Source organism: Stegastes partitus, unplaced genomic scaffold (assembly GCF_000690725.1).
Source record: "Stegastes partitus isolate 25-593 unplaced genomic scaffold, Stegastes_partitus-1.0.2 Scaffold408, whole genome shotgun sequence".
Classification (NCBI taxonomy): Eukaryota; Metazoa; Chordata; class Actinopteri; family Pomacentridae; genus Stegastes; species Stegastes partitus.
Genome location: NW_007578139.1, coordinates 463,603 through 489,304, shown reverse-complemented (window position 1 = coordinate 489,304; position 25,702 = coordinate 463,603). Strand labels below are relative to the sequence as shown.

The 25,702-nt window shown below is 41.6% G+C and overlaps 1 protein-coding gene across 2 annotated transcripts in view; it reads right to left on the bottom strand.

Moving 5' to 3' along the window:
• Nucleotides 1-633: 633 nt before the first annotated feature.
• Nucleotides 634-25,702, bottom strand: part of spegb (striated muscle enriched protein kinase b) — a 37,920-nt gene continuing 12,851 nt past the window's right edge. The window contains exons 5-42 of one of the 2 annotated variants that reach the window (XR_520336.1): nt 25,551-25,694; nt 25,267-25,449; nt 24,222-24,388; nt 23,870-23,958; nt 22,322-22,497; nt 21,871-22,131; nt 21,600-21,758; nt 21,198-21,387; nt 20,844-21,073; nt 20,078-20,197; nt 19,824-19,928; nt 18,794-19,000; nt 18,591-18,714; nt 17,952-18,124; nt 17,746-17,858; nt 17,383-17,551; nt 16,739-16,835; nt 16,324-16,524; nt 16,068-16,125; nt 15,905-15,982; nt 15,562-15,734; nt 15,445-15,471; nt 15,150-15,302; nt 14,142-14,184; nt 13,951-14,019; nt 11,110-13,843; nt 10,852-11,001; nt 10,163-10,279; nt 9,617-9,784; nt 9,342-9,464; nt 9,014-9,178; nt 7,930-8,728; nt 7,256-7,495; nt 6,892-7,115; nt 4,989-5,064; nt 4,565-4,714; nt 1,886-4,387; nt 634-1,855 (exon numbers count right to left, since the gene is read on the bottom strand). Coding sequence is in view for 1 of the 2 variants with exons in the window: in XM_008285552.1 (XP_008283774.1) it covers nt 4,132-4,387; nt 4,565-4,714; nt 4,989-5,064; nt 6,892-7,115; nt 7,256-7,495; nt 7,930-8,728; nt 9,014-9,178; nt 9,342-9,464; nt 9,617-9,784; nt 10,163-10,279; nt 10,852-11,001; nt 11,110-13,843; nt 13,951-14,019; nt 14,142-14,184; nt 15,150-15,302; nt 15,445-15,471; nt 15,562-15,734; nt 15,905-15,982; nt 16,068-16,125; nt 16,324-16,524; nt 16,739-16,835; nt 17,383-17,551; nt 17,746-17,858; nt 17,952-18,124; nt 18,591-18,714; nt 18,794-19,000; nt 19,824-19,928; nt 20,078-20,197; nt 20,844-21,073; nt 21,198-21,387; nt 21,600-21,758; nt 21,871-22,131; nt 22,322-22,497; nt 23,870-23,958; nt 24,222-24,388; nt 25,267-25,449; nt 25,551-25,694 (8,711 nt within the window). In the remaining variant the exon portion in view is untranslated. Of the gene's footprint in view, nt 4,388-4,564; nt 4,715-4,988; nt 5,065-6,891; nt 7,116-7,255; nt 7,496-7,929; nt 8,729-9,013; nt 9,179-9,341; nt 9,465-9,616; nt 9,785-10,162; nt 10,280-10,851; nt 11,002-11,109; nt 13,844-13,950; nt 14,020-14,141; nt 14,185-15,149; nt 15,303-15,444; nt 15,472-15,561; nt 15,735-15,904; nt 15,983-16,067; nt 16,126-16,323; nt 16,525-16,738; nt 16,836-17,382; nt 17,552-17,745; nt 17,859-17,951; nt 18,125-18,590; nt 18,715-18,793; nt 19,001-19,823; nt 19,929-20,077; nt 20,198-20,843; nt 21,074-21,197; nt 21,388-21,599; nt 21,759-21,870; nt 22,132-22,321; nt 22,498-23,869; nt 23,959-24,221; nt 24,389-25,266; nt 25,450-25,550; nt 25,695-25,702 lie in introns of both variants that reach the window. The other variant, XM_008285552.1, reaches the window with a different exon arrangement.

The following is a 25,702-nucleotide window of genomic DNA, read 5'->3' as shown; positions in this document are numbered from 1 at the left end:
TGTGGACATCTGCAGCAGTCAGAGGAGGTTAGCACTAACATGGAACATAGAGAAGCATCTCCAAACTCGCCAGACCACAAATTATACTTGTTTCTACCAACAGCTTTCATTGCATGTCAGTTCAACACTTCTTACCTTGGAGATCCTCCCAAAGATGCCCTCTGTCGGGTCCACTCCAGAATCAGCAAACCTAAAGGACTTGATGCTTTATGTGTAGACGTCAGGAGAAGCTCTGCAGGTCTTCAAGGATGAAAGCAAGTTAGGGTTGTAGGAAACACTTGACAACATTGATTGAAGATGTGCATCAAATAATGTAGAGATATTTTCCCGTCCTTATGTAGAATCCACATGAAATACTCTCGAGAATCTGTGGAGCAGTTAATGGTTTAGTTGTTGTTTGTATAGTAGAAGGAGTATGCTTAAACATGAGTCATCCCCAGTGAGAATAAGCACATAATTGCTGGTCTTCAGGGTCACGCAGAGGGAGTGCAGTCTATAAAAGCACCAATAATTGTCAGTTGTAATGTCTGCACCAATTCTAAGAACAGTTAATGGTGAAGTTTACTACAGTGTCCTGCCCCTGCCCGTCATAGTCGTAGTTTCCCATCCGACAAATCGCTCGTCGCATCCACATGTTTTGTCATATTTCCTTTATTGTTCATAACCTTAACACCTGTCATGCCGGTTCCATGCCAGATTCAGAAATTTCACAAATAAAAAGCGGAAGCCGTAACAAACACAGTCACCCAATAAATAAACAATTTGCGAAACACACACACACGCACACGAAGCAGTCACATTCATAGAATCCAAATGAAGAACTAGTCATTCGTTGAACAAAACTATTTTCTCTGTGGGTCTAATATCCATCACGAGGCACTGCAACACATTCCACGAAGTACGGCATAGGATTTTAATACAAAATGTGGAGCGTTCGACATCTTTTTTTTCAAAACCCATGTGTGTCTGCTTACAAACAGTTACCATTTCATTTTGTATGATTGAAGAACATATTGCACAGACGTGTAGAATTTAATGCAACGCTGCATCGTCATGCTGATCTTGCACGTTTTCATTCCGGTTTAAAACAACTCCTTCTGCGACTAGTTCACTTCTACTCTGCATAGGAAAATAACTGAGCCAACAAAAAAGAAAAAAAAAAGACAAAGAGCTGCAGAAAAAGGGCAGTATTTATCTAGCGATAGCATCTGAATATATAGAACTACTAAAATAATTTCATAGAATTACCAACAACCTCTGTTAAGTCAATACACATATCAAAACAACTCTAGATCTGATGTATGATGCAGCTTCAAATCAACCGAAAAAAAAACTCATCTGTGTCTATTTGTGACTCCTCCGGTCTGCTGAATATTACTTTAATCCAAACTGTCATTATGCTGTGAGTGTGAGGTGCGTGTGCAAATGTGTGCTTGATATCGACGCACGTGGCAGCAACAGCATCAAAAAACGTTTCACATGCTGGTCTGAAAACTGTATTTACCAGTTAAAGGGAAAGAAATATACACAAAAGGTACGTAAAACCCTACAGCCATTTCTTTACCATCAGAGTGTCACTGATTTATAATTACAAATTTGTTGAATGTAGTGGAGTAGACGCTTCAGTATAGCAGAGGACAGATGTCAAAACAAATATTAGGGGAAGTTACAAGACGGTCCAACTGCAGCACCCCAGACCTCTCTCATGCAGGTGTTATCGCCCCCTGCTGGTTGGAGGATGTACACTAGATGTTAAAATAATTTGTAATGCGCACTAACATACAAAGCGTTTCTAATAATATTATTTAAATATGTTTGAGTCACTTTCCAATCAGTCCAAACTACATGGGATAATATTTGAAACTTCTGCCATTACATTGATAATTGTCTCTCCACTCATGTAAAACCGAGCAGATTTTTAAAAATACTAATTTCAGTGTGGCTGGGTATGGTCAGATTTTATTAATATCATTAAAACACCTATTCAACTGACGTCACTGGTTGTTTCACTTTGTTCTTCCCCACAAGCCTGAAGCAAGGCCAAGAAAGTTCCCAAACAAAACCCAGAACAAGCTTTTTAATTTGGCCTTGTGGATCTAACGCGGGTGAAGACTGTGATTATTTCTCATCTCAGATTTGTTCAGATTTCGGCGGATTGCTGAGGTGAAATAAACCAAAGTTTGCGTAGTCTGCTTCGTACGACGGACGACTACTCGTTCTCCTGGAACCCTACTGGCTCACAGATCAGGAAGCTCAGGAGGGAGGTCTGCAGTTGGACCCTTCTCAGATAGTCGGTATTTTAACAGTGAAGGAGTCATGCATCTTCTCATTTACATTCCCTTCATGGTGAGCAAGGACCTGACCTTTATTATGGCGTTTTATTTATGTATCTAAATATATAGTAAACAGAGTAAGAAGTGTTTCCTAGAGCTGTATGGATTGTCTTAGATTTTAACATTTATTATTAAATGCAGGAAACTTGTTTGGATGGCTGTGTCTAGATACCTTATACGGCTTAGAAACCAAACAGGCATATGGCACTTAACTGTGGGGAATAAACTACTTTTTTGAAATCTAATGCTAGTTCTAACAATTTTAAGTGTAATTACTCTTAATTTATACAAATTTCTGTCATTTAAGCATCCCCCCCTTTTCAAAGCAGTAGCTGATAGTAATTGAAAATGACAGCTAGGACACGACCCTCAGCAGTGTCTTCATCAACATGCTTCCTCAGCTAGTTTTATGCTGACGATACTCTTTAACGGCACTTAGAGGCACCCCGACATCCCCGGTGGGTTTGTAAAGTGATTCAGTTTACCACTAATCCCCTGAATAAAGCTCCATTTAACAGGTAAACTTCTGCATGCAGGGCCACGGATCTACTGTGAAAACTTGTAAACCTGTTTCCTTTTTTATAAACCTCAAAGATGAATAAATAAATAAATATCTCTGAATAATCTCATACTGGTCTGAGAGGAAGAGTTTAGTTGAAGTGGAGCCAATGGGCAGGTTTCTAGCTTATCTGTGCTGAAGGAACCGGCGCCTGGGAGCCCTGCAGGGACACAATCATGCCGTCCACTTTATCACTGGGAGAAAAAAAAAACAAAAAGTTTTGATTGGAAGCTCGAAGATGACTATTAACGAATTTCAAAAATAAATTCTGCTTTTGAGGACGACAGAATCATTTCCAACCCTTTCTAATAGCACAAGGGAAAAATGCACAGATTCAAATTGTTCTATTCTAATAGCCCTTGTAGAGAAGCCGCCGGTGTTTCTTCTGAACTCAATAGCTAAAAAACAATCAAAACAAAAGTCCTCTCTGGAACTGCTACAATCTTGACAATCACTGAGGTGCTACAGCAGTATAAAAACTCACGTAGCACAAAGTCACTACTTTAGTAAAAGATGGATTAAGTTTATGAGTTTATGAAGAGCAGTAGTTACCGTTCAAGGTTTCTGTTAATCAAGGACACAGAATGAAATTCTGGTCGTTTAGCTGGTCAGGAATATATAAAACTGAATATGAGGCTGAGACAGTAGAGGTGTTCTGATGACAAGGAGTTGTGTAGAGTACTTCTTGTTGTGAAGTTGTGCTATATTTTGGTATTTAATTAACTTATTAATTCTACGTCTCTTAAACCAAATTTGACATGAATATTCTGCAGCTTCAGGCCTTTCATGGTTGCGACACTGTGTTTGTGTTTCCTCTCTCATCAGCGTGGAGGTAACAGTGAGAAAGGATGCAGTTAATCCAAAATGTATGCAAAGTTACAAACCTTGAGGTACTAACTTGAAGACACCTTCTGGCCTTGTATGAACAAGGCTCACTATATAAAATGCAGTCACGCTCTTGCAGCTTTGTAAGAGTTCCCTTATGCATAAAAGCATGTTTGTTTTTTTTTAGATTCTCTTTCAGAACCACAAAAGAAAAGGACATGATGTCTATGTAGATCTCAGCCACTGCTGGTTTCAAGAGTTTCTGTTCTTCTGACCGAGTTCAACAACTCAGACCTGAAGGGACCACCCCACCTAGTGGCCCAAAGTCTGGTCTCGCTCTGAGGATGTTCGTTTCCCCTCCCCCCCCCCTTTTGCCCCGAAAAGTCCTGCCAACCGGTGTTTGGAAGCCTGTTTTCACTGTGTGACAGGTGTGGTGGGCGACGTTGGCACAGTTAACGTGACGGGGCTGGTGGGGGTTTGCGGCGAGCTCTGGTAGGACCGCAGGAGAACTTTGTGCTTGGTGGCCACCTCCTCTCGCCTACGCTGCTGGTCGGCCAAGAATTCCTTGAGACGGGTTGTTGTAAAGGTTAGAGTTTGCCTCCGAAGGCGCATCAGGTAGGCATCTTGAAGCCAGGAGTTACTGAAGCAGTCCTTGATGGATGGACGGGCCCTGTTGGGAATGACATGGAAGACTTTTAAATATGTGCCTCGTCCAGTATTTTGTAAAAAAGAGGAGATCCTTCTAAATGAATAATAAATTAACTGATAGGTTTGTATCAAGTGAACAGTTTATCTAACTCTAAACTTAATGGCAGATGGTATGAGGTAGGACAGATCTTCAGCTTACCAAGGGTAGCTACAGAGAATCTTTTTGAGAAACAGAGAGGCACTTTGGGACACATTCTGGTAGAGTTTAGAGAGGTCAAACTTTGCCGCCTGGATCCTGGCTTCAGTCTCCTGGGGATCGTTTTCCATGAAAGGTGACCTGCCGCTCAACCTGGAAAATCAGAGGGAAGTTGTGACACGAACAAAACAGCGTAGATGCCCCCAAAACGTATCAACAACGCACACTTAAAGCTGCTTTAGAGTAAGTGTAATATTACATCAGTATTACAGGAAAAGCAAGACGTCCACATCATGTATAGCATATATAAAAACTCAAACATACAAATGCAGAAGGCCACTTTCAATCATGTGCCCGAACACACACACACAAAACATTTCTATTTAAAGAGGACTTGCTGGGTGGAAGCTGTGAAAACAGTACTCACATGATGAAAGTCAGTACGCCCACGCTCCAGATGTCAGCTGGAGGGCCAACAACATCCCCTTTCAACATCTCTGGTGCTACGAGGAGAAGAAAGGAAAAATGCGCAGCCTTTGTTATCTGCAAGTAGACTTCGTAGCGGTTCATGACTTTTGATGTGGCATGTGTGTTTGTGCATTTACATGAGCTAAATATGTGTGAATGCACGGTCTGAGTTTCCAATTCTCTTTTGTTTTTATAGCTGGTGCACGCCCACCGAGAACACAGTTACATAAACCTCTTCAAAAACACTAATTAATGAAGGTCGGTATTAACAGAATAATTGAACAAACTATCGCAATCAGCAAGATCTGTCATTTGTACTCGATTCTTTTCCACAGTTAAGATTAGACAATACTCCTATATCGCCAGTGCATAAAAATACTGTAATATTTATATCGTATAAAGAGGTGAATTCTGCAGTTGTTATTCTTTAGGTGCCTGACCTTGACATCATTAGTTATTTATTACAGCAACCAAACACATTTATATTCAATGTGAACCTTACTACTGGAATAAAGTGCAGAATAACTTGCAGTAAAGGCTGAGGTTGTGCGGTATGTGTGAATGAATGCTCTGAGTCTTCATATAAATGACTTGTTGACCAAACAATATGATCAGTACATGAGTTAGTTGTCATAACTGATGTGTCTTTGGCCACACGAGTACATGCCACAAGCTTGACTGAGTACGATCAAGAAGTATCAAGACTGCACTCACAAAAAGAAAGAAAGAAAAAAAAACTCGTTCCTGATTTAAATTTGGCTGATATCTCTTTTGAAGTAGCCTCCTTGTGCTCTAAAACACAGCTCCCACTGCTACTGCTATGTTTGGAACGCACCCTGGAACTTGTGTTCGGTAAGCACGTCAAGCACCACCTGGATGTCCTCCACTGTGTCAAAAACTGCCACCCTTCAATTTGAATTCATTTTGGACAAGTGGATTAAGTCATAGCAAGCCAAAGCTGGCGAGTAAAGCGTGGAGAGCGACGACTGTCACGATGGTGCGGCCAAAACACGCTGAGAGGTTGGACATTGGCATGATGGCGCATGCCACAGTTTAGGCTGTTTGTGCTGAATGTTACAGGTGCGTTACAATAGACACAGGCGGACCAGTTTACGATGCACAACCTGGTGAATGTTAAACAATACGACGACTAGGTTGGTTGCACTGCTAACCACTGCTTTACTCCAGTATTGAAGATCTGGGGCTCTTCCTCTGCTGTTTGGTCTCTGAGTCAAACTGACCCGTTGACACAATGGTTGGGTCAGATTGAAGCAGAATTTGATGTTAATTCTCTCTGCAAGTTTGAATTTCATAGTGAAACCGCAAATGGGGGCATGCAAGTGGTCAGAACGGGAAGGAGCGTTTCAAACATGGCAGGAGCACTGGGAACAGTATCGCTAAACAAGAAGACTGTTTTAAATTAGATAGCAACCAAATTTATATCAGATACAGTTTCTACTTTTTTGTAGGTGCAGTCTTGAAATTTTGTGATCACAACTTGTAATAAAATACATTCCTTATGAAGTTGGCACGTGTGTACTTACACTTCCAACTGATACAGAACGGCGTTAGCATTCATTTAGCACTGAGCTTATGGCGACCTGGTAAATCTAAGATCAATACTGCCTCTTCCTCTAGCTCTGTTGTGGTCTCCATCAGCTACTGTGGAAATGATTTGGCTCTTAATGCTCGACTATATTTACTGGTCACTATCTTTGGCTGTCACATTTTGGCACATTCACAACAACAAGTGACACCTTTTTGTATTACGTGCCATCATTTTGTAAGTAAAAAGTGAAAATGTTCGTTGCAGCAGCTTTGATTTTAGATTCCAAGTGAACTTTGAAAAACAAAACTCTTACACATATAATCCAGTGTTCCAATAGGAGGGCTAAATTGCTTGAGGAAGAGAGGGTTGTATGTCTGAGCACTGCCAAAGTCAATGATCTTGATGATGTTCATGTAGGTGACAATGACATTCTCCGGCTTGATGTCCAGGTGGAGGATACGTCGAGTGTGGAGGTAGTCCAGACCCTGGAGGATCTGCACGATGTAGGTCACCACGTCATCCTCTGAGTAACGGAACCTGAAAAACAGCAGAAAGCAGCTTGTTAAACCACTCCAAGTAGAATATTTTAAGATGATAATTTATGGATATATTTAAAAATAACTTGTATATGTACTGTGCAAATTCCCACCAGCTTTTCACTACAAGTACAGCTTCACCTGTCTATGAGACTGTAGAGCAGCTCCTTCCCACTGCAGTACTCAGAGATGAGCACCAGGTAGCGTGGTGTGACATAAGCTTCATGCAGAGCCATGATCCTGTCATGATGAAGGGACTTGAGGATGTCGTATTCCTGCAGCACTGCCTGCTTGCTGTCGGCCTCGTATGGAACAATCTTAGCCATGAAGAGGTTGCCCGTGGCGTTCTCCCGACACTCACGGATCACACCAAACCGGCCCCTGTGTCATAAAGATATACCATAAATTCAGCAGGCAACAGCACAGACAATGCTTTATAAAAATATAGCTACCAATACCATCTCTGACATCCCTGATATTTTTATGTCTGGTCAAAAAAATCTAAATGGAAACATGCCACAGTAGCACCACTAATACTGTGACTGAATGTGCAACATTTAAACATATTTTATTCCTCAGAAGATCTCAGCTGAACATATACTATTTAGTTTTTTGTTTAAAAGTTGTATTCAGTAGATCCGGACATTGGCTTTCTTTATTTCTAGCTGCACCATGTTCTCTAAGAGTACCAGATTATTTTAACATGGTGAATGTATTATCTTGTTTTCAAGCTATGCCATTGGCAACTTCACATTTCAGTTATTTTTGTTTGACTGACTTGTACATTAGAGTCTTGTTCCACCAGTAATCATTACCTTGCTTTCTCATCCATGAATGTATAAGGTTTCTGTGGAACTCCCTGGCGCAAAGATCCATCTCCAGGTTTGCCCAATGGCGTCCTGCGTCCTGAAGGTGTGGCCCGTCCTGACGGGGTGACCCGTCCAGATGGGGTACTGCGGCTGTCCCCTGCCTGCAGCACTGGTGTCAGGCTCTGTACCACCACCACAGGTGGGGAAATGGTTACAGGAGTGACTGAGGGGGTGGTAGTTGTCGGGGTGGAAGGAGGTTGAGAAGGCGGAGTAACACGAGCGGTCGCAGCTGGCACGTACATCGGTACAGATGAAATAGGTTTCCCGATGGCAGGTGCAGATGTCGGTACAGAAGAAGGAGGAGTGGTAGTTTTAGGGGGGACTGTGTGTGCAGGACTCTGAGGTTTAGGTGGAACAACAGGCGGAGGCGTCAGCTTTGTTTGGGGCTTGCTTACACTGATGCTCAGAGTGGTCTTGGCTTTTGCTGGCGTGGATTGGACAGCTGTGGTGGTCTGAGCAGGAGCTTGTTCAGCGGAGGATGTAGTAACTGGGAGAGTAACAGCAGGATGGCTGGAATCAACCTGCACAGCAGGCTTGATGGTTACTGGAGAGGCAGATTTAGCCATAGATGGAGCAGGAGCTGAAGCTGAGGGAGCAGCAGGCGGGGCAATTGACACAGTTGTGGATTTAGCAGGAGCTGGTTTAATGGGAGGCACTTTCATGGATGACATCATTACCACAGGGGGAGGAGGTGTAGTTGAAGGAACAGTCTTGACCACTACAGTAGCACTGGATTTAGCTGGTTCTAATGGAGGACAATGAGAGGCAGGATGCTCATCAAAAACTTGATTCAATTAATACAATATGCAGCACGGTGATGTTGTTTTCACCTCATTATCACCAGACAAAAATATCACACACATATAAACATAACAGCCTAAGATGAACAACTACACAAATTGAATCCTTTCAATATCTGCAAATTTGTCGTATACTATACACAGCACATACAGTTCTATTTAATGTATATTTGATGGCCTCATATGAAATAAATTCAAATCTGTCTTGATTTTTTTTAGACAGTACCTACCTGAGGCATCCAAGCTCACGGTTTCTGAGAGGTTGCTGTATGGGCCCTGGCCAGCTTTGTTCACACACGCCACCCTGAACCTGAAGGAGCCCCCAGCTGGCAAGTCAGTTACATTATAATAGCAGTCTGCCACACCAGTGGCCACAATCAGCCAGTTGGTCTCACCTGGAAACAGTGGTGGAAAAAGTATTTGAATCATTTATTTAAGTAAAAAATAGCAACACCAAGCTAAAACAAACAAACAAAAAAATTAAAAAGCATTTGGCTATTTGACATTACTATTTGGGATAAAATAAGAAATTAACAGCTAATCATTGTAAACACAGACCCTCTGCTCTCCTCTCCAGAGAGTATGTGCAAGGGGCCATGGTATCTGAGGGCCTCCACACCACCAATGCTGTATTGTTATACTTCTGAGGAATCTCAGGGGTCCCAGGACGATTGGGCAAGCCTGTAAAACAAAGACAATGGTATTACTACTTTATAAAACTGCTTTATCTAATCAGTAACCCACCTCGTATAGAATATACAGCATGTTTATGTACAGTATATACTTCATATATAACTAATATGCTTTGATGAAAACAATGTCTCGATTCTTACGAGCAAGGGATATTGTGCAGGAGCTGGACACAGAGGCCAGCGGGTTTGTAGCAACACATTCGTAGACGCCTGCATCCTTTTTAGTGGTCTGCATGATCATCAGCAGCTGCCGGCCATCAGGACAGGCGATCATATTCATCCTGGCATCAATGTCCAGGGGCTTCTTATCTGAGAAAGCATATGTGCATTCACTTTCTTGTTATTATTTTTGTTATATGTAAATATGATGATTTATGTTTTAGATTTACATGTTAGAGGATCAACACCAAAAAGATTAGAATATAGACACATGACTGTGGGTTTAAACTGTTTCTGCAGTAATAAGGAATCTCAGTTTTTTGTATTATCTTCAGCTGAATTTATTTGCACTACATACAAATCATGACACCGTATGTTAATATGTATAATATGCAAAACATGTCTCTGCACTCACTGACCAAAAACATTTATGTAAATTACTGTAAGTAGCAAGTAAAGTGTTTCTGATTATCCGTCCGTGATACCCTCAGTTGCTAATACTGCTTTGTTTACATTCGACATCCTTACCTTTCACCCAGGCGATGTGTGGGTGGGGGCTTCCTGCTGGCAGACAGCTGAGAGTCACTGGATCCCCCTCCAGCAAAACATGATCTCTCAGTTTAATGTGGAATACTGGAGGGAAATCTGGGAGACAGAGACATAAAACCGGTTAAGTCACACCAATCAGTGTTATGTCAGTATTATGGTAGGTGACCCTAAAATATATCATTTACTGTAAGCAGTGATAGTTAAGGCATTCACAATAGCAGGAAATGTTGTAGTTTTATTGTTCAGTCTGTTGAAGAAAGATAACTTAAAACAATAGTTTGACATTTCTGAAATATACTTTCTTGCTGACAGTTAGAGAAGATGATCAAGATCACTGTCATACCTATGACCTACGATCATATGAATAAAATGCAATTAAAATACAATTGAATATGAAACAACAAGCAGCAGCTGATTAGCAAAAAGACTGACAGCAGGAGTTAGCCTACTCTGCTCCCCTCTGAATCTTGCCAATTAACACTTCATACCTAGTTTGCCTAATCCAAGAAAAGACCATGTAAAATCCTCAGACTGTTACAATTGGTGACTATGTCTAGGAATCCCTTCCTAGAATCTCCACTGGTTGCTCGGCTACTGCATTCTGAAAAGCAGCAACAGAACCAGATGAGCGGCACTGTTCTTTGGTTGCACACTCTTGTACGACTTACCAGATGCCAGCCTGGAGTACTGGCGTGAACGTAAGGAACTGTTCTCTCTAGAGATGGCTGATGGTATGTCAGGCTGTGACACCGTCTTGTCTCGCTTTCCTCTGGTCAGGCCCCATCGATCCCAGCGGGACCTGCGCTCACCCTCCGCACCTTCACAGAATGAAAAACAACAGCTCCATAAATCATCTCGCCTTCAGGAACATGTAACTGATAGTTCTCAGGTCAAATATACAGTCAAGAAAGGGAATTAACCCTTACCCTTATCTGATTTAAGGCTGGACATAGAGTCTAAAGACTCTGATGAGGCGCCATTACTGGCCTGAGTTGACAGCTGGTTCTGAGGAACATTGATAACCTTCATAGCACGGCTCTCTGATGTCGAACGACGAAGCATGGAAAGAATGGGTGTCCTCTTTGTGTCTTTTTCTTCTGATGCTCTCCTTTCCTCTGAGTAGCTGCGAATTCTTGTGGAGATCCCAGCCACTGTTGATTCAATCTTCCTGCGCATTGCCAACACCGGTGATTCATTAGGTTTCTTAAGCTCCTTTTCATCCTGTTCCCCCAATTTATCACCTCCGCCATCCATTCTCGCCATCTCTACATCTTTCTTCTCCTGAGACCCTCTTCTGCCAAGAGTCCAAGAAAGCCTATGTCTTGAAGCACCTGAATCTTCTTCTTTCGTTGCTTCGTCCTTGCGCTCTGCTGAAGGAGTTCTCTTCAACCGCATAGAGAGCCTTCTCATAAAGCCTTGGTCCTTTTGAGCTTCACGCAGGTCCTGGACTGATTTTGACTTCTCCTCGAGTCTCCTTGGTGCAAATTCCAAAGGTGCACCAGTTGGCCTTGGTCTGTACATCTCTTCACCTGTCTCTGCAGCGTCTGATGAAACAACTTGTGGTCTATCATCTTTGTTTGACCTTGACAGAAATTTTAGACTTCTTGAGAGAGAAGATTCACGTTTTTTGAAGCGGGCTTCAAAGACCTCTTCAGAGGAAATGTCCTCAAAGTCAGCTCCTGCTGAGAGCTCTTGCTGTGATGAGGAATGTGTGACATCCTTTGGTGGACTGGGTTCTTTTGTCATCATTTCTGGTGATGCTACCCTAGAGTATACAGCAGGGTGCTCTGTGGTTGATACAGTGACTGGCTTTGATGGACCAGGAAAATCAGGGGATAAGCCTGCTGGGGAAGATGCTCCAGCTGACACTAAGGACGATGAAGTGGCTGGAACAACAACAGGTGTGGAGGGGCCCAAGGGTGGGTCACTAAGAGGCTGAAGTGCAGGGACCATGATGGTCTGCATAATACTGGCATATGCTGAAGTTCTTCCATCAGGAAGAACAACTCGGGATGCAGGTGAGGGTGTTACATACGTTGAGACAACACTTCCTTGGGTAGGGGGATATTCTTGTGTTGGCCTCACCATAACTGAGCTTGTGGATATGGTCATCTCAGAAGATTTCACAGGCACATTTACTTCCTCTTCTACATGTTCAAAACTAACTTCTATATTTTCTTTATTTGACTCATCAACACTGTCAACTCTTTCTTCTTCTTTAATAAACTCTTTTTCTTCTTGCTCCTTTTCTCCCTCTTCATCCTCTTCCATTTTCTCTTCTAGTTTAGAGCTTTGGACCACAAGAGGAGGTGTAGGAATTCTCTGGCCCATAGACTCTGATTCAATCATTGGTTCTTCTGAAATACTCATGTCCTTCTCTGAGAAACCACTTGTGCTGGATCTCTCATCAAAGTTACTATCTGTAGTGAGTCCATCCATCTTTTCATTTATAGTATCATCGGGCCTTGTCTCCTTCTCCATTAATGATTCTACACTCTCTGTTTTGGTGGGGCTCTCCTGCATAACAGACTCTGGGGTTGGCGGTTTTGGTGAAGGTTCCCTCGGAGTCACTGGGCGGGAGTCAAACTTAGTTTGCTCTGTTAGAGACGACATAGATATGGCCTCCTTGAGCCTTCTCTCTTCTACCTGTGCCAAAGGAATCTCCAGAGGAGCTCCTGACCGGCGGTGTAAAGCTATAGGTTCTGAATCCCCCTGGCTGAAAGAGGTGCTTTTGCGCAAAACTTTAGGTTTGGGAACTTCATCCCTTGGGAAATCACTAGATGCAGCTCTAGTAAGTGGAGGTGGGCCGAGACGATTGGTACGAGAGTAACGATCTGAGGAGGATATTGCACGATTTTCATCTCCCATCCCTAATGTTTCCAACAGAGGTCCTCTCAGTCCACTCATCTTGTTGTCCACAGAGCCACCACGAAGTAGTCGCTGTCTCATCAGCTCCAGTTTGAGAGCATAATCTTCTTGACTCATCTTAGCAGTTCCTGGACTGGTGCTCCTCCTTGGAAGTTCCATAGAGACAGCTTTCTTTAGAACTCTCCTGCCATCCTCCTGGTTTCCCTCGACAGCTCCTTCCTCAGGTGTAATCCGGAGTAGCAACGCACTGTCAGCTGACCCGCCCCGTCTTAGCTCTCCCCTTCGTCGTCCACCCTCTGGTTTGTCAGATTCCATGCTGGACCCCCTTCTCAATGGTTTTCTAGTCAGTTCTGACTTCTGGGGCAGATCAGCAGGTGGTTCTTCATCTGAGGAACCCTTGTCATTGTCTTGTGATGATCTTTTCCTTTGGCGGCTTTTGCCAGCTGCTTCAACTCCTTCCTTGTCCGTTTCTTTTGGGTCACACTCCATTGCCTCTTGGGCTTGAACAGGAGATCCAGACCATTTGTTTGTTCCATTCTGCTTCCCTGCTTCCTGCTCATTGGTCTGAAGGTCATTCAAAGACATCCTTGATCCAGAGAATTCCATGTTAAGTGGCATTGGGATAAATGGAAGTTCATCAATGTCTTCATCAGAATCAGAGGATGATGATGGCACAGGTGAACCCTCTTTAAGGTGCCTGGGGACTGCGATAGAGATATGGCTGGAGGAATCATTCAGCAACTCAGGTATGGATCTCATGACCATTTTAGATTTATAGTTGATAAGAGAACGCTGAAAAAGTGGAAATGTGACACATTAAGCACCGCAGTGTGACAATTTAAAATGCATTATGCACATAGTGCAAGATAGAAAACTGTAAAAAGCCAGACATCCCTCACCTGCCATTTTCTGCGAGACACAAACTTCTTTAAGGCCTCCGTACTGATGGCCTTCCCCTTGCTAAGTGTCTAATGCATTAGAGCAAGACAAAAAATAGGGAATAGGACTTAGCATTGTCAAGTGGAACTCACTATAAAGAAGTTATGGATGAATTACACAATTGCATTACATGCCAGTGGCTTTGTCTTACCTTGAACCAAGGGTGTCTGAGACATTCCTGTGTATCAGGTCTCCTAAAAGAAAAAGGTGGGATATTTCAGTTTTCCATTTTTCTACAAGTGTTTCACTATTTTGCATAACTCTGCCGTAGCAGCTATTTATGTGATGACGAGCACCAGAGGAAGACTGTAGGGGAATTTCAGACTGGGATTAGATTAACTGAAGTATACAGATCAGAAGCATACCTAAGAAGCATCTAATACTGAGACAAATTCACCACCATGACTTTGCTTTTTGATATAGCGGTTAGTGAAGTAGTTAAAAATGGCAAATGGGGGAGAAAAAAAAGGTTGAAGAACAATTTATAACAACCTCTTAAAAGAAAATGCCACAGCTGTGACTGTAATGACGGCCACACAGCTTTGACATTAGTTTAAACATATTCTGGAAATTTAACAGATGACTCAAAAATCTCAATATTTATATATATATATCTAAATCCTCTGAATGTTAGTGGTATTGACATTAAATGGACAAACCTAATCACCTCGGTTTTATTTTAAAAAAAAACAAATCTGACTGACTGACAATTGACTGACTGAATGATTATTATTATTATTGTTGTTGTAAAAAAAAAAAAAAAAAAAAAGTGAGCTTTTACAAGATTGAATTTTCCTTCTGGGATAAAGTACTTTTCATTCATTTCATTTCATTATTGATGTGGTTTGTATTTGTGTGCATTTTGCCAAGTATGTAAAGTTTATTGACACATATTAAATGAGGACAGTCATTCATATAACGAGTATTGCAACAACTCAGTTATACGCTAGACACATTCAGACACATCTAGGGTCAAGCTTTGTGAAACACAAAACAGTGTAAGAATGTTAGACATCAGAACTGACTGAAATTGTTTCCTTCAGTATACTTATAAATAATGTCCCGAGGCTGTTGCTGCAATCAATATTACACATGTGTTTTATACAATAATTTTACATGAAACGATCAAATCCAATACGGATCCAGTGGTGTTACTCACAGCCTGTCAGCTACCAGCAGCTTTATGATGAAACCTTTAGCCTCTCGGCAAAGGTCGGAAAACATGCTCTCCTCAAAGGCCACATTATAGTTCCTGATGTTCAGCACAGAGCTGCGATCATTCTCCCCAGCAAATGGAGAAACTCCTGTCAGACTGCCAACAGAGACAAATAGTTTCATTAAAAAAAATCAACCTACACATAGTCCTGAATGCGTCAAAAACCGACACTGATATTTAGCATTGTGAGACAAATTTAACAATGAATTAAATAAACAATAATGCTAATTTTACCCACCACAGGTACGTTATAACTCCAACTGGCCTAGGAAAGTAAAGAGAAGAGTTAGAAAAAGGAGGTTTGAAGACAACGCAAATAAAGAAACGTTAAAAATATGTTGTTCGTTCTAGATACCATATGTCCGTTGCTTTTGACACAGGGGTCTGATTGACAATTTCTGGTGCAACAAACTCCGGTGTGCCATATTTGCAGTACTGAGCCTCATCGGGTGTGATCGCCACCGTGTTGCCGAAATCACAGATTCGGATTTGATCACCATGGGGGTCTGCCATGAGGATGTTTTCAGGCTAATAAAAGAATGATATGTTCTAACATCAGAATATATTTTGCATTATCATTTGCAGAATGTGAAAAAACAAAAAAAAACAACAATAAACAGTTTCAGTTTTGTTTAACATTGATTTTAATACAAACTTTTTTTAATCCAAAATAAGATCATGAAAGTGTGACATTCTACCTTGATGTCCAGGTGTATGATGTTTAGATGATGAAGGTAGTCCACCCCCTCAAGCAGCTGTCTTATAGATGAACGTACCTGAAGGTCCCAAATGTATTAATTATATGAATTTTAAAAGTAAATTCATTTTTAAATGTTTGAAGTCATGAAACGTAGGACTTACATCAGACTCCATCACTGTGGATTTTCTTGTGAATCTGTCAAGCAGCTCCTCGTGGCATCTTTATAGATTAATTAAGGATATTCTTTCTGTTACTTCCAGGGCATTGTTCAACAAATTCAACACGTAAATGATTTGTTTCACTTGATATATTAAATATTGATATCTTCTTTGAAATGTAACACAGTTTATTTGCATTCCTTTTCGCTTCCCAAGGCAGACTGCATGCTCTGTGTCAAACGTGATGTTGTAAGGATACAGTTCAGTGATGATGATGACGGCATTCTTCTTCTCGAAAGCATCATGAAAGAAAATGAGTCTCTCGTGGTCCAGCTTGGAGAGCAGGTTCATCTCCCTCAGAGCGGACGCCTTCCTCTTGGCTCTTGTGGAGATGAACTTTGCAGCGTACTCCGTTTTGCCGGCCTTCTTGGTCACACGTTTCACATAGGAAAATGCCCCTCTGGAGAAAAAAATAAATAAAAATCATGAGGAAGGAATAATTCCAATCTTAGTTCACCATCTTTTAAATTCTGAATAATTTAAAGTAAAATTAAAACGAGGCTGGAAGACATGAAGAAATACAGTCTTGTTTTGGACATTCACTAAAAACTGGTTCCAGTGCAGAGAGTAGTATCCGATCATGTTGCATTTATAAGATCTTTAAAAGGGCTTACCTTCCGATTTCCTTGTGGATATCGTAGTAGTCAGTCAGTCTGCGCATTTTTCTGCGAATAGCCTGCTCGTCGTCGATCGGATCCTCTTTACTTTTAGCTGCAGTAATCGGCAAGTATTAATTAGAGCAAATAAACTGTACCGTCAACTCCAAATGACTACAAGTAAAGCTTGATTTATACTCCTGTGCTGTATCAGAGTTGATGCCATAGCCTACGCACAAGTGAGGACATCAAGGCTAATTCAATCTGTACACAGATTGGTAGAGCTTTGAAAGTGAGAAAACGACATATGGCTATACTGGCTCAAGTCTGACTGTTGCGTTTGCATTATGAGCAAGCCAGACACAATTACAGCCTATTACATGTTGCTTTTTTTTTTTTTCTTCGCAGAAGCATTATCTTTGCTTGAGTCAACACGTCATGTAAACACAGGGTATTGATTTTCACAAAGATAATTTAACATGCCCTGTAAGCACGGCATATCAGTACTTTTTTTTTCATCTGCATTGCCGTCCACATGGTGTATATCAGGGTTAGGCGTAGGGCACCAAACTTAAGCTGGGGTGCTTATTTATGTGAGTTCTTTCTATTGTTGGCGCAGCAATCAAGATATTTTTTGTCAGTCTAACAGATTGACCTCTTACCTTCATGAATGGTGAGTTCAGCTTTACAGGATACAGAGCCTGCTAAGTTCCTAGCAGTGCAGGTGTACACCCCGGAGTCCTCGGGGCGAGCATTTAGCACCACCAGGGAACATTCATTGTCATCATACACAAATGTGTAATGACTGCTCTCTGACAGCAGGATGTCATTCTGAAAGCAAATACCGTACGTTACAATCTCTCCTTGGAGTTATTACACAATCTTTCAAAATGTGTTTAAGGTAAATTCCCAGTTTAGTCAACTGTATTCCTGACTTACGGTTGCACTCAGCTGAAAACTAATATGAAAAATGTGTCTAAAAAGCCTACAGGTTGATTGTACTACACAGGAAAAGTTATTAAAACCTTGAACCAGAGGATGTCAGGAATAGGTTTGCCCTCCACAACCACAGCAAAGCGAGGGGTCTCCCCAGAACAAACATCCAAGTCCTCCATAATGGTCTCAAATGTTGGTGGCGCTGTTGAGTTGCAAAGACACAGCACAAAGTCAGATTGCATTTAGATGGATGGACGGATTTATAGATAGCTATCATGATAGATGTACTGCCTACCTGCCATCTCCACATTAAAGGTGCAGCTGTCGTTGCCATACTTGTTGGAGGCCACAAACGTCATTTCTCCAATGTCAGTACTCTTCACTTTTAGCAGCTTCAGTGTGTGTTGGTCATCATCCGGCATTGTCATCTCATACAGGCCCGGCTTGCTGGCCAGGATCACTCCTCTCCTGGGGGAAGTGTATTTTAAACCAGGATCAATACGCGTATATGTAGGAGGGCAACAGTCTGTCAGTGGTCATATTTGGCTCTGGCGTGAGTGGGAGTCAGGACATAATAAAAGAGTTCTTTTCACTGCTCTGGAATCTTTGATAATCACTTGGAATAAAACAGCTGCTTGTGTGCACTGTCATACTGTATTTCTGTATTGAGATGCAGCAGGCCTTGACGGTGGGGACTTTACCACACTAATTAATTAATCATGCTAATTACACTGATGTAATGTTGAAAACTACAAATGCAACTTCAGTGTTGCTTCTAAACCTATTTTTTCTTCAGCGAGACTGAAAAGAAGAAAGTATCACAGCAAAATGCCAGTATAGCGTGTTTGTGCAGTTATACTTTAACTCAACCAATTTATTTTCTAAAAACTACTAAATTGACATTGACAGAAACTTGCCAACAGAACACAGATACCTTTTCCAGATGACTGAAGCGTTGACATGATTTAGAGTAACAGAGATTGTGACTGACTGGTTTTCCATCACATACACAATTTCTGGCTTATCAACAATCACTGGAGCCTCCTGAAGGTAAGGGCCTAAAGAAACATCAAACAGATAATATTTAATAAACCTGTAATGCATACTGGTGGGTTAATAGATGCTCTGAAAACCTACCTCGGTCCAGGAGCTGCACCGGGTCGGTGGCAGTTGAGGGCTTGCTGAAGGCCTTGGAGGTGATGGTCAGGACCCTGAAAGCATAGCGCACACCTTTGGAGAGAGTGGAGATGGTGTAGGTGGTTTCCTTCAGGCCAGAAGCTATGATGATCCACTGGATGGAGCCGAGGGCTTGTTGTTGGATGGCATACATCAGGGAGCTGGGATCTGATAGAAAGAAAGGATTTTGATGCAAAATACTTCACTACAACACAAAAAAACAATTGTTTTCTATCCTCAAAAGTACAAATGTGTAGCTCACATTTCCCAAAAAAACACCCTTTTTTATCATCTGGTCTAGAGTTTGAGCAAACGTAGGAGGTGCTGCAGTGTGTTTTTAAATGTTTAAAGCTACTTCAGAGTGAAATCAAGCATCAAATAATAGGATGTAAAGTTGGGTGTCTCCTTTAAGTCCCATAAATATTCATATATTTGCTGGACGTTCATGAATATTAAAAACACATGCAGAGGCTGTTGATCAATTTGCTACTGCAAGAGGATCTTTTGTTTTTCAAAGCCTCATCTGCTCCTGTTGCTCTGTAAGGGGATAATAGTCTTTATATACTGGCCTAATCTAAAAACAATCTCCTCATTGCTGTAAAATTGGCTCGTTCATGGTGTTTTATTAAGTTGATTTTGCGCTTGAGGGTAGAAGATTGGTATAATTAATTAGAGCGACCTTTCGTGGGTTGTACGTTCTTTATTTCTCTTCACGTCTATCACCTTGCACAGCAGCAGTCTTTACATTAATCTAATGGCATTTATTTCAGACTTGTTCTATATTGAAGCTGATACAGAAGAGTGCTGTTGTCACGTACATGGAAAAGTGGTAATTATTTAACAATGACACTGACATGTTAAATTGCAGTCGGGTGTATGTCTGAAAGGGGCTTTTGTTTATGCATTATGTCAGATATCTTTGCATTATTATCAGCGATAACACCTTTAATAATATAATTTATATCTGGGGAACAAAAAAATCCTTGCATACCAATGGAAGGGTCCAGCCTCCTTGGTTTCTTCCAGCTTAAGGCAATGGTTTTGCCAGTGATGGACTCTATCACTGGAGTCCCATCAGGAGGGTCAGGAAGGATGTCTGGAAACCACAGAGACAGAGTTAGAGACCCACGAATGGCAGTGTTACAGAATCCATGGATCTGTTGTGTGTTGTTCATCACACCTGTGCAGTCAAAATGTGTTTTCTCTCAAGTGGCATGTGAAAAAAAAAACAAGAAAGAAAATCACCTGTGACATAGAGATGAGCATAGCAGGTGGCCTTGCCCACTTTGTTAGAGATGACGCTCTTGTAGACCCCACCGTGAGCGTGACACACAGAGCGGATGACGAGGCTGTGGACATCACGGACTGCAGAGAGGAAAAGAGACGGGATGGTAACAGGACAGGAAGTGGTATGTGAGCATCTTTCTGCAACTTTGCTTACTTCATTCAACACGAGTATCAGAGCTAGTTAGGCATTAGAAATTAAACTGCTGTCATCATGGAAGGTGAAACCACAGGGGTTTATTTAAGTGCTTAAAACAACCAAGTGTTCTTGAACGTGACCCCATGCCCTTGCCAGTGATGATCTCTCTCAACATAAGGTAGAAGTCGTGCGGTGCTCTGATAGTGTCACATATTCTCATATCAGTTATGTCGGGCTTTTTCTTTAAACCATGACAAAGATTTTTTTGTAACTTTGACAAAGTAGTTTTGTCTACACAACAGAAGAGGTAGTAGATAAAAAAAAGAGCTAATTTTAATTTATTTTGTAAAGGTCGCATTCGTCAGGTTTGAGAAAGGAGATGACAAAAGTGCAAATGTTATTTTCAGTGATTAAGTGGAGTGCATGTTCTCTTCTAATTCTAGTTAGTCTAAGCTTAATTATTTTTTTTCTTTGATTTTCAATAGAAATGCTAAATTAGAGGAACACATTTCAAATGGTGCAGCTGTGTTTTTTTAAAAGCTGCGTAACAGTGATGGCCTGGACGGTATTCCATTTTAAAACACTCACACTGTGTCATCTTTCTGTCCTCTGTGCTTTCGATCTTCTTGCCGTTGTGGAACCACACGATGGTCGGGTACGGCAAACCTGCCACTTTGCATTTGAGCACAGCCTCCTTTCCCTCGATCACATCCAGGTCATAGAGGGGTTTGATGAAGTCCGGCATGGTGAAACGCTCCACCTCATTCTCTGGGACCTCCGGCTCTTCTGGGATGGAAGGCATCTTCTCAAGTTTCGCCCTAAAGGAAAGGAAAGATGGAAGCAAAAATAACAATGAACTATAGACAAGTTTTAGTGGATTCTGTAGTTCATAATGTAGAAAAGTTCAGGAAGCACACGTGAGCAGAAATAACACACGCTTACATCTGTGAGGAGATGGCTGGCCTTGGTTCTTGTATGTAGAGTTCAGCGGAGCTCTCTGCGTCGCCGTGAGGGTTGCGGGCTGTGACGGTGTAGAATCCCTCATCTTCGTTGGTCACATGAGAAATGATCAGAGAATGTCGGCCGCCCTCCTGAAGAATACGAATGTCCTCGCTTTCTATGAGTGGATGGTCTGAAGAGAAAAAGGAGAATATGTTCAATATGTCACTATATTCGGGTTCAAGTGTGTAATAAAACCTAAAATTAACAGCAGAGACAGAACAGCATCACAAAAGCAATATCAACAGATGATTAAGATGAACAGATGAATGTAAATATGTAAAAAAAATAAATAAATTACACATCAAATACAGATCCTGACAGCACCATAAAGTATGGTCCTACCAAAGTGACTCCAGATGACCTTAGGAGATGGCGTCCCGCTGACTTTGCAGTCGAATCGAGCGTTGCGTCCCTCAATCACTTCTAAAACATCCAACTTGCGAGTGAACAGAGGTTCCAAGGAGGGAATGACTTTGAGTTTGCCACATGAAGTCAGTTCCTCTAAAAAGAAAAAAGCAGTTTTATTAGTAGGAGAAGAAATGGAAAGGACATAAAATACATTCCTCTTCATTTTAAATTCCAGATATTGTGATAGATATTCTTGAGACCAAACCTTTAGCCGTGCTGAGCTTGCACATGTATGTTCCGCTGTCATCTTCATGCACGGAGTTGAGCAGCAGTCGGCACTTTCTTCCATCGAAGTGCATCTTACAGTTGAGCAATGCCGGCTGGATCAGTTTCCCATCTGCCAGCCAGTCCACATCAGTGTCCTTCGGTCCAATGACGTGACACTCAAACAAAACCGTATCGCCAGCCTTGGCAGTGATGTCCTTGACCGGGCGGATGACAGCTAAACCTGGCTCCACTGGTGGTGCTGGGGATAAATAGAGGACATTTTCTGAAGAGTGCTGTTAAGCGATACCTAAATGGTACTGCCGTGAAATAATGACAGGTCACAATCAGCGCCTTTAGATTACAGCTACACAAAATGATCGCTGAGGGAGAGTCAAATGTGAATTTGTACATCCTTAAAAGTGACAACAAATACTAAAAATCAGCCGTACCTTTCACCTCCAGCCTTCCTTCACACTGCTTCGTCCCATACTCATTTATGATCCTACACGTGTAAACCCCAGAGTCTGACCTCACCGCCGACTTGATTGTCATTTCAAAAGTGCCGTCTTCTGTCTCACGCACAACGTGGCGTGGGCCTGTTTTTACTGTAACTCTGTCTCTCAGCCTGCAAAAGAGGAGAAGAAAGTGAACAATTTGTTGCTATGTGTTGGGAAAAAAAAAGTGGTAAATCATTCACACAGTTATCACCCAGAGATTTTAAATGTAATTTATGTGATGAAGGATGGCCAAGCGCACACTCTTTCTACCATCAGCTCTCTTCTGGCTGGTGAGAAAGGGGTAGGTGGTGGACTACTTGTCCAGGATTTTCTCTTCTGCTATTGTCTCTTAGGAGTCATGACTAACTCTTATGACAGAACCTGCCTGTATGATTCAGCCTATTATTGTCTGCTATATTAAAGGATAAGGCTGGCAATATCCTATATTTGTCTTATTGTCATCATCAAACAAATCCCACAATAAAAACAAAACCGATGTTTCTCGGTTCGTTTAAACTTCCCGACCATCGCTGTCTCTTTACATTATGTAACATTATCCATCATCAACGTTTCAGCAATCAGCCTTAATTTCCAAATTCATTCAGACTTCCTTTTTTTTGATAAAGCGGCAGCCTCATTCACTATCAAGTACAAATGCTACATTCATGTAAGTACAATGGGGAGACCAGAAAAAAAAAAACACCTATTATTCTGAGTGGTCATGCACTGCTCTATCAGCATTTTTTGTTGTAAATTGTAACAGATCATTACCAAATGAAACCAGATACCAAACAGGACTGCTCCTACAAAATCTGCTGAATGGATTGGACTGTATAGTATTAGCATATGGTGCTGGCTCAAAACCAATTACATTGCTGGTGCTCATGAAGGAACACACCGCCCAGTTAACAGCGTGCCTCTGTGATGTGTGTTTTGTAGTTTCTCAACAAAAGCTTAACTCTATGGCACAGAGAAATAAACTGTGTAAGGCTTTGGTCTTTTGTGGGGTTTGCTGATAATAAAGAAAGCCAGCCTTATCATTTGGAGCTGCTGCTGTTGCAATTGACAACAGCCATTTAAAACCAGTGGCTGGTTTAACATATAAGGAAGTGTTCTGCAAACACTGCAAGACCTGAGCCTTGTGAAAAAGTGCAATCAGCTCTTCTTTTTCAGTGGTCTCAGCACTGCATGTGAATTCCCGATTGTTGTCTAAAAGCTCATTAGTTCAGCCAGATTTGTGTTTCTGGGCACCGAGCAGCTCCGTGGTAAATGGAAAAAGCATGCAATCCTTCCGTTTTCCCTATAACACTCTTTCTGTTGTCCTGAAGATTGCTAGGGTCAATAAACTTCCAACTCCTTTGAGAGATGATGAAAGCAGCATGCTCGAAAACAAGCCATGTAGTCGAGTGAATTTGTTTATGATCTGTGATGATAGGAAAGCCTTCCCATGTCCCATGCAAACAGTGAGTTGAAGTAGTCTGATGAAGTGAAGGGACCTACCAATAGAGCATGGGTTTGGGTTGTCCACTTATTCGGACAGACATGGTGACTTCCTGTCCCTCAATGACAGCTTGATCACTCATTGTTACCTGTTTCAAATGTAATGCACGTTAGAAGCTGAGAGATGCATTTTACCGATGTGCTGATGGAATGACCACACGGCAGATAATACGTTCATACAGGACAATTAACGTCGGCAGAATCAGGGCCGACCTGTACGTACAGTAACACGTTTCCATGCAGTATTTTTGCAACAGTCTAGTCAAAAATGCAGTTAAATGTCAAAGCTAAACATACTAAAATCTAAAGGGAAGTTAGATTGATTTATCCCATCGGCCCAGTGCAGCCTCACCAGGAATGCCGGGGGTTTCCTGAATCGTGTATCAATAGTTCGCCTTAGCTCTGGCCCTCCATAATCCATGGCTTCCTCCAGGGGACTGAGATATTCTTCATCAGATGTAATAGGGCTGCTGATATCCATCGGCACACCAAGGTTTCCCTTTGGCTCCTGCACAGACTCTGTAAAAGCAGAGAGGCTCCATAAAGCTTCCTGTTGTTGTTTAATGCAATGCTGCTTACAATCAAGTCAAACTGGTACATTTCATTTTACCTCTGTAAACTTTTTTATTTTTATGACTGAGCGCTCAGCTCAGTAAGAACGCAGGAGTTCAAAGAGCTCATGTATTAGAAAAAACAAAGAACCCCTTAAAATATAATTAGAATCTGAGATGCCAAATGTGAAATCCAAACAATAGTGGATTCACAGTGAGTGGAGCCAGTGAGCCTCAGTGGGCAATTTATAGGTTCAGTTTCGCCTCTGAGTTGCTATGGTAACTATAAGTGAGGTTATTCAGCCGGAATATATGGCACACACATTTTGCTCAGAGAGATAATGACAAGGCAGCAGGAGAGAAATCAGCTGAAACACAATGCCCGTGTGGGAGGAGACAACAATATGTTTCTTTTTATGATGTAGAAAAAGAGGCTTTTCAAATCAATAGCGCAAAGTGAAAATTATCGTTAAGTACATTGACCTGCTTTTGAATGGGCTATTTTTAAATTAATGTAGAGGGAAACAAGCGCTGTTTGATTCTGAGAGACTACAACAATTCCTACTTTTAACAACTGACTTTCTCCGAGTTAAATGGGCAGACAGCTCTTACAGTGTGAATAACATTAAAATCATAAACACAACATTCCTTTACATGTGGATTTCTGGGATGTTTTGTAACTAATGTTTGAACAAGTAGCCACTGTTTTGGTGGACGCACAATTAAACCTGCATTTTTACTGACCGAGCAAATGATAGGACCTCCTCAACATAATAAAAAAAAAAGTCACTCATCACAACACAGTACTCTGTATACTTCATCTGATGTCTCCAAAGTCAAACTTACCTGGTTTAACTATAAGTGTAGCACTGCTGAAGGCTTTTCCCACCTGATTTACAGCAGTTACACAGTATTTTCCACCATCACTCATTTTGGCTGACTTGATGAGCAGAGTGTGCCGTTCGCCTTCCACTTTGACTGCGTAATTTGCAAATCCGGTGATTTCAGTGTTGTCTTTACTCCAGGTAACTTGAACAGAGAAGACAGAGAAATGAATCCCCTCGCCAATCTTTTGCTAGAGCGATACCTTGAAGGGTTTTACTGTTAAAACACAAAGCACAAAATGTTACCTTCAGGAATAGGGGTTCCGGCAATTATACTCTTTAGTAGCACATCTGCACCAGCAGATGCTACAGTGTCCTGGAGGGGAAACTCAAACACAGGAGCCTCCATTGGGTCTTCTCCGGCAGACACATAAGAATCATCTGAAGAATCTGCATAT